The sequence below is a fragment of the Paroedura picta genome, chromosome 10, assembly GCF_049243985.1.
Source record: "Paroedura picta isolate Pp20150507F chromosome 10, Ppicta_v3.0, whole genome shotgun sequence".
NCBI classification, from domain to species: domain Eukaryota; kingdom Metazoa; phylum Chordata; class Lepidosauria; order Squamata; family Gekkonidae; genus Paroedura; species Paroedura picta.
Window position 1 is genome coordinate 83,652,076 of NC_135378.1, and position 16,460 is coordinate 83,668,535.

General features: G+C 47.7%; 1 protein-coding gene across 3 annotated transcripts in view; it reads right to left on the bottom strand.

The window, feature by feature from the left end:
- Positions 1-16,460, bottom strand: part of CTNNA2 (catenin alpha 2) — a 459,457-nt gene that overhangs the window by 108,776 nt on the left and 334,221 nt on the right. For all 3 annotated transcript variants that reach the window (XM_077301175.1, XM_077301174.1, XM_077301176.1), the window contains exon 9: positions 7,500-7,652. In XM_077301175.1, coding sequence (XP_077157290.1) covers positions 7,500-7,652 — 153 coding nt within the window. The remainder of the gene's footprint in view (positions 1-7,499; positions 7,653-16,460) is intronic.

Here is a 16,460-nt window from a genome sequence, read left to right on the forward strand (position 1 = left end):
TACTGCGTGTCCTCTCCTCTGCAGTCAACGGAAACAGCATCCTGCCCTCCTCCAAGTGACAACCTTTCAATGTTTGGTCCTTCCAGAAATGTTTGACAAACGTGGGACTGTTGACTACTAGCAAGGAAAAGGATTAACCACAGCAGTGGGATGAAGCGGGACAATTGAAGTGGGCCATGGATTCTAGGTGGCCCTTCCTGCTAATACTGCCTCCTGTTAACATTGGTGCCAGCCATTTCCCACCCAACCCCCAGGAGCTGGAGCGACCGATCCTCCTTCTTGGTTCCCAAGCGTTCTTAAGATCAATGTCACCAGCTCTGCTTGGGAGTGGTAAAATTAGCATCTGTACTGTGACAAGAATCTTATTCAATCCCGAGAGAGCTCCATTGTTCTGAGCTTGTGAATGAATTCAAGTTCAGCAATCTAACGTTGCAATTTCCCCCTGAAGCAATTCACTCTAAAATCAGCAATGGAAAGACCTGGGAGATGAAAATGTTATTTACTGCGCTGTCTTGAAAGACACCTGAGGAATGAGGAGGGGAGGTGTGCTTGGAGGCTGCATGGGGGAAAGACATGAGGGCAAGGAGTGTGGGCAGGTGGCAAGAGGTATATGTGTGGGGCTCAGCCGGGGGGGGGGCAGCTTTAGGTGGCACCCATTGCCGGGCTACCAGTAACATTTTCAGATTGTCTTTTCGGTTTGCTCACAGGCTTGTAAGCTCAGTAGCATTTTGGGGGTACAACTGAGTACAGCCCAATTCTTGCTTTCTCTCACCGTAGCAACAGCATAACATAAGATTCCACATTCGCGAGACCTGAAGGGAAAGCATCCTCAGAAAACATGAGATGGCTTTGTAGGACCCGGACATATTTGCAGATGGCTTTTTAAAGAAGAAGAAGAAGAAGAAGAAGAAGAAGAAGAAGAAGAAGAAGAAGAAGAAGAAGAAGAAGAAGAAGAAGAAGAGTTGGTTCTTATATGCCGCTTTTCCCTGCCCAAAGGAGGCTCAAAGCGGCTTACAGTCACCTTCCCATTCCTCTCCCCACAACAGACACCCTGTGGGGTGGGTGAGGCTGAGAGAGCCCTGATATCACTGCTTGGTCAGAACAGTTTTATCAGTGCCAAAGCCAGCCCAAGGTCACCCAGCTGGTTGCATGTGGGGGAGCGCAGAATCGAACCCGGCATGCCAGATTAGAAGTCCGCACTCCTAACAACTACACCAAGCTGGCTCTCATCAATCAAAGCAATCAAACTGGCCTCAATCAGCACCAGGGTCCAGCCCCAGGCCCTGGTGGAACATTCTGCCTAGAGAAATCAGGGCCCTGCGGGACATTGAGCAGTTCTGCAGAGCTGATAAAATGGAGATGTTCAGCCGGGCCTACGTTAGAAGCCTTGGAAGAACACCAGAATTCTAGCTGGCTTTCCGCCCCAAATCCATCCAACCGTTTGCCATCTGAGAAACGATATTTCAGATATTGTTTCCCTCCTCTCTTTCACACAAAAGACATGACACTGGGCAAACGGCAGGGTCTTGGGTATCTTCCTAGAAATGTGTATTTCAAGTCATTTAAAGTTAAAGATTTTGATCTTACATTTGTAGCACTTTCAAATTGTATGTTTTTATATGCCGTTACCCGCCGGGAGCCTTATGGGAAAAGTGGGTCAGAAACCAATCAATCAATCCTTACTGGGCATACTGAGAACACTGAGAAAAAATGCAATCACTAGCTGGTCTCAATAGTAAAATATTAATGACTAGGGGCCAAGCCTGTTGCATTCAGGAATACAACGGGTGCTAGATTGAGGGTGGGGGGGGGTTGGAAAAATTCTGCAGATGGCCTTCTCCTCCCGCAGGACCTGGAAAGGCTGCAGGCTGGAAGCCCCCAGGAAGGGAATTCACCAGCAGGGGCAGCTCTCCCACAGCAGGGATCTGCAGCCTCCGAGCCTCAGAGGGAAGTGGAAGGAGGAGGGGGTGGTCAGGGGTGACATACGGATGGCGATTGGCCAGCTGCTGGACAGACAGGCAAGCTTGTTGGAGGAAGAGGTAGTCAGCTCCCCCTCACTGGCAGTCTTCAGACAAAGGTTGGATACACACTTTTCTTGGATGCTTTAGGATGCTTTGGGCTGATCCTGCGTTGAGCAGGGGGTTGGACTAGATGGCCTGTATGGCCTCTTTCAACTCTATGATTCTATGGTTCTATGATTCTATAAGAGGCACTCAGGGGCGGGACAGATGCCCTGAGTGGGTGTTAAGCGCTGAATGGCACTTAAGCCTGAGCCTTCGGGGAGGGCGGTATATAAATCTAAATAAATAAATAAATAAATAAGCCATGAGACACACTCCTCCTCCAACCCGTTACCAGAAATATTAAGCGGAACAGATGTTATTAGTAAATATATTGTAAACTCCTCTGAGCCTGCTCGAAGCCTGAATAATGTTTCAGGAGTTTCTCAATGTTCAAAAAAGTTATTAAGCAGGGGCTAGATACTCATCTGACAGAGATGCTGATTTTATGAACTTAGGCAGATGGTGGGTGGATGGGCAGGAAGGGATGCACCAGTGTTTGTCTCTTGTGGCATAACCAGATAATTGCTAATTGCTGCTGGGCGATGGTAGTTGAATTTCCTCCAGGCCAGGCTGGCCACAGATTCTGGGTTTTTTTCAGGGGGGGGGGTCATCTGGGCATGGAATTGGGGTCACTTTGGGTTGGCAGGTAGTTGTGAATCTCCTGCATTCTGAAGGGGGTTGGACTACATGACCCTGGAGGCCCCGTCCGACTCTATCATTCTAGGATTCCAAGACCGAGACAGGAAGAACCTGGAGCTTATTTCCTAGGTGTGTCTGCCCTTTACGCCAGAAACTTGGATGATTCTAACTAAAGAAAGGGGAGGGGGCAATACACAGCCCCCGACTTAAGAAGTGTTCAGGGATCAAAACTTGCGTCCTTCCCATCTGTTCACCTACCAGGCGCTCCAATCGGTGGGGGAAAGGCAGGAAGAGGAACGGCCTCAGGCCACCCAATGCAGAATTCTCAAATAAGCATCTGCCACACACCGGGGGACATGTAGAAGAGAGGCATTTTCTTCCAAGCGGTGCTGGGCCACAAATAAAGATGTTCCACTGGCTGTCGCTGACCCCTCCTCTCTCTTACAGCTAGCCTGGTGCAACCAAGAGCCCCGTGCTTTTCAAAGGAGGGCCGGTCCAGGCATTACGGTCAGAGGCTCGGATTGAAGGAGTTTGTGCTGAGGCTGCAGAAGCCCCCTGCCCTCCCCAGGAATGAGGTGGCAGGCAGTAAATTCACCAGGAGAACAGGGATGAGAGAAAGCAGATACTTCTTTACACAAAGAGTTATTGCAATGCGGTGGTCAGTGGTGGAGGAGGCAGCGATGGCCACAGGAATGGACAGCTTTAAGGGAGGTTTAGACCCCGGAGTCTAGCTGGGTTGACTAAAGGGAGCCTCCACCTTTAGAGGCAGTCGGCCTCTGAATCCCAGTGCAAGGAGGCCTCTGTGCCTTAGTCTGAAAAACCTGAGCAAGGCTGTGAACAAAATGATCTGTTTTATTTATGTACTAGTCTGAAAGCCCGTTGCATCCAGGAATGCAACGGGCACTAGCAGCCCTCCTCCCAGAGGGCGCGGCTGCTGCCCTACCTTCTGTTCCGGCTGGAAGTGGGCTGACAGCCCCGCAGCCAGCTGGCCTGGCACGCAGCGGTCAATTTGATCCTTGTGCTGCTGGCTGGGGCAACAGCACCGCAGCCAGTTGGCCTGACACGTGGCAGCTGAGCAGGTAGCCCTGCTAGCCGCTGGGTCAACTGCACCGCAGCCAGTCGGGCCACTGCAGCTGCTGGCAGCCGGGTTGGTCTGCAGTTGAGGCAGGGCACCATGGGAATGCCCTCCTCAACGGCCAGGCAGCGTCTGGCCATGAGATTGGCTGAGCACCTCGCAGCCAATTTTTGGAGGCGGGCACTCTAGGGGCTGGCCCAATCTGGGCACACCCGGATTGGCCCGTGTAGGAGGAAGCTCAGGCTGGACACCCAATAAAATGTCTTGGACAGCGCCCCGTCTAAAGGGTTTTTTCACAAATATTAGCACCACCAATGGTTAGGATTTATAATTTGATTTCTAGACCACTGCTCCCAGCAAACCGGCTTGCAGTGGTTTACAACAAATATTAAAAAAAAAACATAATGACATAAAAATCTTATCGAAATAAAGTCCCCAAATAATACCCCGATAAAATGAAATACAGATGAACAATGATGTTTTGGAATCATTCATCTGTCGGGTCGCTGTAAGGCAGAAATGACTTCACGGCCCAGGTCATGCGCACAGAAAAAAATCCTAAATTTTCACTCTCCTCCAGAGGCTGGCTGGTCCGGCATTGATTTCTGTCGGGCTAGAGAAAAACCGAAGGGGCCATCGAGGCAACCAACCTGGGCCATGCGACGTGGCTTCAAGGAGAAGAGAGTCGAAGGAAGATGCGGCATCCTGACTTTCAAACCCCCAAGAAATTGTTCCCCCGATGACACCGGGGTGGGTCAAGGGGGTGTTAATGAATGGCGCCTGGAAGCCTAATAGACAAAGAGACTATAAAGCAGAAATAGAACCGGCGTTCTTTAGTTCCATCTGCTGCAAATGACTATCCTGCCCTGCGATTCCATTGATTTGCCTGCACTATATCAAATTTTAATCACCATAAAATATAGGCTTATGCAGCTCTGCCACCAACAAGTGCTCTTTACTGGCAACTGATTATTTTGGACATCGTTGGGAACTTGCTCAAGGAAGGGGGGTGGGGGAGGGAAAGTAATCAGCCCACAAATAGGCTTCCTAAAATCCTCTGTGTGGTTTCTTCGTTCAAAGGTTATTTAGAGTATCCACCTTGGGCAATGTGTCTAAGGGACAGGGCTGTGCAGAAGCCGAACAAGGCAAGTTCTCCAACATGTGGTTCTCCAGATGTTCACGGACTGCAATTCCCATGAGCAGTACATGCTGGCAGGGACTCCTGGGAATTGTAGTCCACAGACATCTGGAGAGCCACAATTTGGCCACCCCGGTTCACTCATGAACAACATGGCACTGTACTATATTAAAAAAGACCACCTGGCCATCAAGGTCCACGTGGCCTACTTAGACCATCTGAGGTCTTTCCCATCACCTACCTCAGGGGTAGTCAACCTGTGGTCCTCCAGATGTCCATGGACTATAATTCCCATTTGTAAAACGCTGGCAGGGGCTCATGGGAATTGTAGTCCATGGACATCTGGAGGACCACAAGTTGACTACCACCAACCTACCTGATCTTTTTAGGTGGGGATACCAGGGATTGAACCTGAGACCTTCTGCATGCCAAGCAGACCACTGAGCCATAGTCCTTTCAGCTCAAGTGCTGGAGATCCTGGTTCATCCAGCCCTGAAATTCACTGGATTGCCATGGGGATCATGTGGGGGCTGAACAGCCCCATGGCAGGCTCCCCAAGAGACAGACCAAAAGACAGACCTCAAAAGACAAAGCCTGGAATTCCTTGGTTGTCCCCAGGTACCCATTTGGATTGCTAGATACCCTATTCTACATAGACATGGCTCCCCAGAGACCTTCTGGCCACATGGAGACAAGGAGACAAACTCCTGTATGACCCGTTACTGCAGAAAGCTTCTTAATGTTGTTTCCCCCCCCCCCTAAATTCAGTTGTTGTTTTCTATCCACCTGCTCAGTCTGTAGCTTCTACACAAGTTCCATCAACATTCCATTGCTGCAAAGTTGAGTTTAACTTAAATCTCACATTTTTGTACTCCAGCCTTCTGGAATGCACACACAAAAGAAGTGAAAACAACCGCAAGAAATAAAACGAACCGCTTCAAAACTGTCATTTGCCAATCATATTAGGAGGAGGGGAAAAGATTTTCGGCACATAAACACTGGATTTTGAAAGACGTCTTTGTTATATCTCACAATAATGCCACAGTTCTATTGTATGACTGTAAAAAAAAAAAAGGCAATGTTCTTTCTTTCTTTAGGGGAAGGATTTGGTTTATTTTTAAAAAAATATATACCTTTTCATAATCGCTTCTTTCTGGAAAGAAACCCATTTTCTCACTGCAGAAATTCTGCTTGGCTTTCTGAACCGGCGCAGAACCCAAGGCGGAACAGAGCCACAGAGTAGCAACCAAAGGACAGTTCATCCCTCGTCAACATGACAGTAAGCGCATAGATTGTGAAACCCTCTTGCCTTCAGAGAACAGAACCCTCTTGGACTGCGGGGAAAGTCATCACAGTCCCATCTCTGATCAGCGGAGTTTAAGGACCAGTCTCACCTCTCCAAAACCACTTCTAAATGCATCATCCCTTCCACTTTCAATACTGCATTAAGTAGTTTGGACAGGCTATCTACTAGCTGCCCGATGCACTTTCTGTTCTATTTGTGTCAGCAGCAGCACCCTGGGATCTCTCTTGGGCTGTGCGCCCGGCACGGATAGACAGCTCAGCTGGCAAAGTTTTCAATGGAATCTGTGTGTGGATGCTGGAGGGGCTATTGATGAGGCACGGGGAATATGGGCTGTCCACAGATTGACTGGGATGCTGCTTCCATTTACGGGAAAACAGAGGATGATTCACCTGCAGGGTCCAACCACACATGTGAACAGATTTGACCAAACTCAAGGAGAAGGAGAAGGAGAAGGAGGAGGAGGAGGAGGAGGAGGAGGAGAAGGAAAAGGAGAAGGAGGAGGAGGAGGAGGAGGAGGAGAAGAAGAGTTGGCTTTGATACCCCATATTTCACTACTCAAAGGGGTCTCAAGGCAGTTGACAATCACCTTCCCTTCCTCCCTCGGCAACAGACATTCTGTGAGGCACATGAGGTTGAGAGTACTCTGACAAAACTGCTCTGTGAGAACAGCTCTAACAGGACTGTGACTAGCCCAAGGTTTACCCAGCTGGCAAAAGGTGGCGGACTGGGGAATCAAAGCCCAACTCTCCAGATTACAAGCTCTTTAACATTACACCATTCTGGGCCTTAGAAATATCCACATCTGAAATGAAACCTCAAAATGAGAAAAGTGGCATATAAGAACCGAGTCTTCAGTAATCTCAGGGCTCTCTCAGCCTCACCCACCTCACAGGGTGCCTGTTGTGGGGAGAGGAAAGGAAAGGCGACTGTAAGCCGCTTTGAGCCTTCTTCGGGAAGAGAAAAGAGGCATCTAAGAACCAACTCTTCTTCTCCTATTACCTGACAGTCTCACGCAGCAACACACAAAATGGAACGCTTGGCCTGAGCCGAACCACCAAACTTTTGGCACCTGTATGAACAAGCACATGTATGTAATATACAGCCATGGTGCTGATTCTGCTAAACAAAACCTGGTTGGGGTGAGTCTGTCGGGTTGACTGACAATTTTGATTGTTCCCAAGACAAGACATACTGGAATCATTCCGTTTTATCCAGATCCAATTTGGCCACCCGTCTGTCAAGGCAAGGTGTTATGCTGACCACAAGTGTTACACTTACCTCCACTAACTTGTTGGCGTGTTCGCGGAAGACCTGTGCGTATTCCTTCACTTCTTTCTCATTCCCACTCTTGGCTGCTTCGATGAGCACCAGTAGGGGAACGTTGGTCTCGAGGAAGGAATCCGATATGTGATCCATCACGGCTTTCCGGAGCTGTGAGAAAACAAAGTGGAGATGAAAGCAGGCAAGAAAGTCACCTTGGTGGCCACTTAAGGTGCTTCCGTAGTGTTTTTGAGGCAGGAGACATTCAGAGGTAGGCTTGCCAATGTCCAACCCCAGGTAGCAATCCTGGATTTCTTTGGTTGTCTCCCATCCAAGTACAAACCAGGCCCGAGCCTGCTTAGCTTCCCAGATCTGATGAAAAGGGGCTAGCCAACTAGGCCAGGGCATCTGAATGAGAAACCCCTGAAACAGTCTTTAGGTTTCGAGGAACTCCACAAAAAGGCACAATCGTTCAGCATAGGGTTGGGAAGCAGAGCTGTGGACACGACCACCTGGGGCCCCTCCCCTTCCTGCCCCCTCCAAGTCCATCATTGGCCATTTTTGGAGGGGTCAGATAACCTAATAAATGTTTAACACATTTTAAACATATATTAAAAATTAATTAACTTGATTAAATAACTTAATTAACTCCCACCCATTCGGGAAACCCTTCCAGGGTCATCAAGAAACCCCAGGGTTTCATGAAATCCTGGTTGAGAAAGCGCATCTGGATTGAGATTGGATTCGTGGCCAGTTTCTGTGTTTGGGACCAGGGAGTGACATTCATTCATTCATTCATTCATTCATTCATTCATTCATTCATTCATTCATTCATCCATCCATCCATCCATCCATCCATCCATCCATTCATTCATTCATTCATTCATTCATTCATTCATTCATTCATTCACCATCTTCCCCGAGGGCTCAGGGCAGTTTACATGAAACAAGACACAATACAGGTAACTCCATTTATAGTAATTACAAGTTGATCAGAACAATAATATTAACGTAATAATAACAATAACATTAAAGAATAGTGGAAACTGCAAAGAGCATCTGCTCAGGCCCTGTGGGCTGGGCGTATTTGTAGTAGCCGTCATAGGAGGGAGGCTACTACAAAGAGGTCAAGCGGGCTTCCTTGGGGCCAGGAACCACTAGAAGGTTGGAGGTGGTAGAGCACAAGTCTCTTTGAGGGGTGAAGGTGGAGAGGTGATCCCTCAGGTATACTGGGCCCAGACTGTAAGCCTGATCTGGAATTAGTAGGACCATTGTTATGAACAATGCAATCCCATCACTGTATGTGATCCTGTATATATATATATATGTATACCTAGGTCTATGTTCCCAAGGAACTTACACATAAGGTTCCCTAGAAGGAAAGGGGAATAAGAGAGGGATTTTTCCAAATGAAATTGTACGTGCTGGAATTCTATTTTGGTTGGGAATGAGAACTGTGGAAATTATGCCACTGGGGCGGAGGAATTGGAAGGAAGAGAAGGACGTGAGAGAGTAGGTTACCTTCTGAACCTATTTGGACTGGGAAAAGGAAACAGAGTGAAGAAAAGAGATTAGTTTGCACAGAGCAAGGGGGATGACAAAGGCAATGGAGAGAATTTACAGGGCTGGGTGTCGGGGGGGGGGGGGAATGCACAAGAAGAGAGGCTTTGAAAAAATCCCTGGCTTTGAAATAAATCACTTGGGATTTTCTTTTTCAAAGAATTGAACCAAAGTCTACCTATTGTGTCCGCCACCAAAGTCAGCAGAACTGAAGGGTGGATTAGAAAACGGAGTGATTACCTTACTTGACCTGCAGTCCAACCCAAAAATATACAATTTAATGAGACTAATTTCTTGACACCATCCCCTCAGGTTACGTGGTTCCCAACCCATGGGCTTTCAGTGGCACGCCCCCCCCTTTCATTTTTAAAAGAATAATTAAAGTCCAAAGCTTCAGGGGAAATCTAACACGGCTGTCACGTTATCAGAGGACAATTGCTATCTCACAAGATTAATTATTTAGGCTCTAATGATCTTCACAGAAACCTAAACAACAGCAGTAAGTTTAACACTGAGCCACCTTTTCTAAAGTGACGGGTGGAGAAGACGATGTTGTTGCTCAAAGGCATGGTTGTGGCTGCGTTTTATTGCTTTTTTAAAAAAATTCAGAGTATGTTCCCCAGATGTACTTCAACCTTCCAGGACATTCAATAAGGGGCCTGAAAGTAGCTGTTTTATTACAAAGTAACTTAAAGAACAGGTTGAAAGGGAGACTGCAGAAATGCAAGTTATTACAACACTCAAAACTATGACATACCCTGGACTCAATAAGGACATAGGTTTTGTTTTTATCTTACTATTCATGCTAATCTTGTTCAACTTGTGTATCTATATTCCTCACAATTTATTTTAGTTGTGATAATGTGACTGTAAGGTCATGGCAATGTAATGGAATTTTGAGTTTTACTTCCTGGCCTTGGGATAAGATGTTATTATTGTTGTTAGGTGCGAAGTCATGTCCGACCCATCGCGACCCCATGGACAATGATCCTCCAGGCCTTCCTGTCCTCTACCATTCCCCGGAGTCCATTTAAGTTCACACCGACTGCTTCAGTGACTCCATCCAGCCACCTCATTCTCTGTCGTCCCCTTCTTCTTTTGCCCTCAATCGCTCCCAGCATTAGGCTCTTCTCCAGGGAGTCCTTCCTTCTTATGAGGTAGCCAAAGTATTTGAGTTTCATCTTCAGGATCTGGCCTTCTAAGGGGCAGTCAGGGCTGATCTCCTCCAGGACTGACCGGTTTGTTCGCCTTGCAGTCCAAGGGACTCACAAGAGTCTTCTCCAGCACCATGGGATAAGATAGTTACCAGCAATTCCCTTGTAGGGATGTTTCACACTTGTATGGAGACAGATGGGGCAAGCAGCATCTGGGGAGATGAGAACCTTTGATCACTGACACAGGGAGTTTTGTTTCTCCTTGTGTTTTTGTAAACGACAACTGAATTCCATGGGATTGATTGGCTGTTCTGACAAAGAATTATCATTGGCTATATTTGGTTGTGTGACACAGTCTACTAATATAAATAATCAATGTTTGCTATATCTTCCCTGTCATGTTAGGAGTTCATAGTCTGAGGAAGAGTGCTTGCACTCGAAAGCTCACGCCCTGAATAAATCTTTGTTGGTCTTAAAGGTGCCAACGGACTCTATTCCTCAGATGTGTATGTTTTAACTAAAAATCTGTTTTTATCTGATTAAGGGGATTTTACTGGGGTTTTAACAGAGGATTGTAAGCCTTCGGGGAGCGGTGGGCAATAAATTGAATAGATAGATAGATAGATAGATAGATAGATAGATGGATGGATGGATGGATGGATGGATGGATGGATGGATGGATGGATGGATGGATGGATGGATGGATGGATGGATGGATGGATGGATGGATGGATGGATGGATGGATGGATGGATGGATGGATAGATAGATAGATAGATAGATAGATAGATAGATAGATAGATAGATAGATAGATAGATAGATAGATAGATAGATAGATAGATAGATAGATAGATCTTGGAAGCTAACTAGATTTGGTCCTGGTTAGTACTAGCATGGGAGGCCGTCAAGAGATTTCAGGGTTTTTGTGCAGACAAAAGTGGAGGCAAGTTACCTCTGCTCTTCGTTTGCTGTGAAAACCCTACAAGATCACCATCAGGGGCCTGTGACTTGAAGGCACTTCCCACCAACACCATTTCCAGTTCTCTTCCCTAAACTAATCCCTAAACCTCTGTAAGAAATATTGATGAAAAACGCTCAGGTAAGAGCCAGCTTGGTGTCGTGGTTAGGAGTGCGGACTTCTGAACTGGTGAGCCGGGTTCGATTTTGAGCTCCCCCACATGCAGCCAGCTGGGTGACCTTGGGCTAGTCACAGCACTGATAAAACTGTTCTGACCGAGCAGGAATGCTTTAGGATGCTTTGGGCTGATCCTGCGTTGAGCAGGGGGTTGGACTAGATGGCCTGTATGGCCCCTTCCAACTCTAGGATTCTGTGATTCTATTCTATGAATATCAGGGCTCACCCACCTCACAGGGTGTCTGTTGTGGGGAGAGGAAAGGGAAGGTGATTGGAAGCCACTTTGAGACTCCTTCAGGTAGAGAAAAGCGACATATAAGAACCAACTCTTCTTCTTCACTAATCTCAGGGCTCTCTCAGCCTCACCCACCTCACAGGGTGTCTGTTGTGGGGAGAGGAAAGGGAAGGCGACTGTAAGCTGCTTTGAGACTCCTTCGGGGAGAGAAAAGCGACATATAAGAACCAACTCTTCTTCTTCTTCTAAACTAGCATCTGAGTCTCTTTATGAATGCCTGGAATGCCCTTGCATGAATGCTGAAAGGTACAGTTAACAGCTTTTACATATGCAATGGGATACCCAAAAAATTTAGCAATCCATCAACAGTTGCCCATAAGAAATGCCTTGACAAAAATCATTTGTTAAATGTGACAGAAGTGTGAACATAAGGCGCTCTTCTAATAGCTTGAACGGGGGCATGACAAGGGAATATTAATTGTCCCAGACAAGATATTCCAAGGTATTAGATCAGCAGAACTGGTCTGTTTTATCCAATTAGAGCAATTCATCAATGTAAATAACGGCTGCAAAACTAATTTCGCCTGGTTCCTCTGCGCACGCTATGCATGTGTATATTGTAACCAAGTTGGCTGATGTTTCTGGTCCTTTCATGAGATGAAGTATTAGTCTTTTGCAGGGATGCTAAAAACTAACAAACAATCCAGTTCCCTTAAGTAATGGAGCTTTCATGGCCTATAGGCCAGGGGTAGTCAAACTGCGGCCCTCCAGATGTCCATGGACTACAATTCCCAGGAGCCCCTGCCAGCATTCGCTGGCAGGGGCTCCTGGGAATTGTAGTCCATGGACATCTGGAGGGCCGCAGTTTGACTACCCCTGGCCTATAGTCTACTCTGCCATATGTGGATGCAGAAAGGTTGTACCAATCACATTCATAGGATGCAAGTGTATAGATTCAGCAGATAGTTTTGGCAGGTAGCCATATTTTTCTTCAGGTGTCAGTCTGAGAGCACATTTACAGACCAACAAGATTTGGGGAACATAAGATTTGAGAGTCAAAGCTCTCTTTGTCAGATATAAGTCCCCATTGTATCTGATGAAGGAAGCTTTGAATCGCAGAAGTTCCGATCCCCACAATTTTGCCCGTCCCCAAAAGTGCAACTGGACTTGAATCTAGCAATATAACTGTTGTGGATGTGCCAAGAACCGAGCTTGAGATCCAAGGCAGGATCGCAGTCCTGGGCGACTGATTGGCTCGGGCCTTGTCGTCTGCTACAACCTGATTGGATGGCTCACCGCAGGATCCACTAGGGTAAACCCCTGTCCCGCAGCTCTTTCAAGAAATGGAATACCTGCAGCAGGGAGGGAAATGACTGGGAAATGGCACCTGCAGTGATACTCTAGGAATCTCCCCAATTCTCACAGGTATTCAGGGAAATTAATAGAGCATCATTCAGAAATTTTGTAACATCCTCCACCGTTTGAAGGCACCACCCTCCAAATTTCCCAGCATTTGCAGAGACAGTTCTGGTAAGTATGAGGTAGGTAGAGAGGTAGGTAGATAGAAAGGGAAAGAGAGTGAAGGAGAGGGAGAGGAGGGAAGGACAGGAAGAGAGAGGGAGAGGGAGAGAGAGGGAGGGGGAGAGAGGGAGGGAGGGAGGGATGGGAAGAGAGAGGGAGAGGAAGAGGTAGAGAGAGGGAGGGGAAAGGGAGAGAGGAGAGAGGGGGAGGGAGGGATGGGAGGAGAAAGGGAGAGGAAGAGAGAGGGAGAGGGAGAAAGAGGGAGGAGAAAGGGAGAGAGAAGGACAGAGAGGGGGAGGGAGGGATGGGAAGAGAGAGGGAGATGAAGAGAGGGAGAGAGGGGGAAGAGGGAGAGAGAGGGGAGAGCGAGAGAGAGGGAGGGGGAGAGAGAGGGAGGGAAGGGAAGAGAGAGGGAGATGAAGAGAGGGAGAGAGGGGGAAGAGGGAGAGAGAGGGGAGAGCGAGAGAGAGGGAGGGGAAGAGAGAGGGAGGGAAGGGAAGAGAGAGGGAGATCAAGAGAGGGAGAGAGGGGGAAGAGGGAGAGAGAGGGGAGAGCGAGAGAGAGGGAGGGGAAGAGAGAGGGAGGGAAGGGAAGAGAGAGGGAGATCAAGAGAGGGAGAGAGGGGGAAGAGGGAGAGAGAGGGGAGAGCGAGAGAGAGGGAGGGGAAGAGAGAGGGAGGGAAGGGAAGAGAGAGGGAGAGGAAGAGAGGTAGAAAGAGGGAGAGAGGGAGGGAAAGAGAGTAGGAGAGAGGGAGGGGATAGCGGGAGGGGAGAGATGAGGGGAACAGAGAGAGAGGGCTGGGGGAGAGGGCTGGGGGAGAGGGAGAGGGGGAAGAGAAGATGTCTGGTCACTGGTGCTCCCAGCTACCGTTACAGTGCTATTTTGCTGTTTTATTCTTCAGCCCCAGTTCCAATTGCATTCACAGGGGGGATTAAACTGTCCTCCAGAATAACACTTTCCACTGCCTATTTTTTCCTCCATCCCACACATGTCCCCGAGTCCTGTTAACGGCCATGCATAGAATTAAACGACCTCGCATGGAAATGAGAAGGTAAGACCCCAGCGGGGGACTGATGGCTCTCGCTGATGATTCACATTTCAGCTCCTGCCTCTCGCTCGCCAGTAAGAAAAGTTGACCGAACCTTTGTTCGCAAATAACATCGGCTCCCAGTGATTCCCTGTTTAGCGCCGGAGATCTCAAGGACCCACTGACAACGTTATTACTTGTTGCGAGCGAACGGTTGCAATTGTATATTGATTGGTGTGAACCGAAGCTGGCATTTTCCACCGAAAGGTAATCACACCTCAAGCAAGAAGCTGAGCCTTCCCGTCGATTGCGGGCAGGGGAAGGGGGCAATGCCGCACAGTGGGAATTACAACTGAAGAGAAAGCCAGGAGCTTCTGTTCTAAAGAAACAGCAAACCACATACACACACACACGCCGGACAGAATGCGTGTAAAACATTTGTGGATATTTCGAGGGAAACGAGCCAATCAGCAAATATTTGGGGGTATTTTTGGCATCTCAGCAAAAAAAAAAAAATTCTGGTTCGGTTCGGGCCCTCCTCACCATATGCTTCAATATTTAAATGGTGTTAGGATTTTAAGAGTACATGGACATGGGGCAGAAAGATCCCTAAGCTCTTGTTTCATTGGAAGCGGATTTCTTTCCATTTGCCAAAGCAAAATATATTATGGCAGGGGGCGGGGGCAGGGGAAGGAGAAGGAATCATAGAACCATAGAGTTGGAAGGGGCCATACAGGCCATCTAGTCCAACCCCCTGCTCAACGCAGGATCAGCCCAGAGCATCCTAAAGCAGGAGATTCAGATCTGAAGCAGCAGAACAAAATTTAAGTTTGGTGGCCCCTTCGGGACCAGCAAAGTCTTACTCAAGTCTTCAGCTTTAGTGTGCACACAGACTTCTTCAGATGCTGGTTTGGCAGAACTGTTTAATAAAATACGAACGTTCAGTTGTATCTGTACAGAATGTAGACTCCCTTTTGTTTAAAAAAAGAGTGTTCTTTCTCGAGGACGCAATCTTCCTGGCAAAGAGCCACAAGTATTTTTTTCCTGGGGGTTGGTGGGGGGGGGGCATTCTAATTCTCTTTGCAAAAATGAAGCCATGTGACCAGGTGGTCGGCCAGAGCGGCTCCCTTTGTGCTTTATGGCTCCAACCGCCTCATTAAAAAAAGGAGAGAAGATACTGAAACGAAAGGGATTGATTAAATATTTACTAATTGCTCTAAACGGCACGCCCTGCCTGCAGTTAGCCAACCCACGCATTAGCGTTAATCAAGGTATTGACTGCAGGAAGCACTGGGTAGGTTAAGGGGGCACCGTAGATTACTGGCTTCCACCTGCCAGAGGCAAAGCGGTACAGACGGACCCTTTCGGCTTCCTTTCAATTGGATGTCCATGGGGAGCTTCGGACAAGGAGCCAGCCACGATGGTCTGGCACCCCAAAAAGAGCGGTACAATCATCAGACCCAAATCCGCCCAGGATCACCGGTCCGAAGGAGGTGAAACTTTGCCTCAGGCAGGGCCTTTTTGGTCTTGGCCCCTGCCTGGTGAAACACTGGGCCAAAAGACATCAGTGTCAGGTAGGTCCCTGGCTCCCTTCCAGGATGCTTTTCGGGTCTGCTTGAGCACAGTGCGAGGAGCCTCCTTGCTGAATGTGCCTGGGGACATACCTGGGTCTTCCCCTTGCCCCCACAGAGTGTTCTCAGGTTCTCAAATCCCGAGAATGTTTAGGCTACTGTTCGCCTCTAGAGTTGTGAGTCGTGATCTGCATTTGTTCCTTGGATGAAGATCCCTGTTCTGTGTGAACCCTGAGACTGTTATGTTATGTTATTTATTTATTTGTTTATTTATAAGATTCAGTTTATTACCCACCACTCCCACACAGTGGCTCATGGTGGGTAAGGACCACCCCCCCCCCCGAATGAATTCCCCATAAAAAATTGGAAGGCAATTGCAAACTGCTTTGAGATGCCACTCAGTAGAGAAAAGTGGGGTATAAAAACCAACTCGTCTTTTTAAAATTGTATTTTGTTGTAATTTTATTATTATTGCAACTGATTTTATTCGGATGTTTTATTGTTGTGAACTGCTAGGAACCCATGTGGGGAGGGCCATCTAGAATTATTATTGTTGTTGTTGTTGTTGTTGTAGGCAGGATCCTAATCTCTGTACTGCATAATGTGTCCTGTGAATACTCATGCTATGCTCCAGTTTTTTTCTGGGGGTTCCAGACTTCTAAAATTCAAATGCACTGATTCCTGAAGGCACCATTGTGTCGATGAGCCTCAAGTCCCTGTAAAAAAAGGGCCATCTACAAATAACAGGAGCAACATCGGCAAGCAAAAATACATAA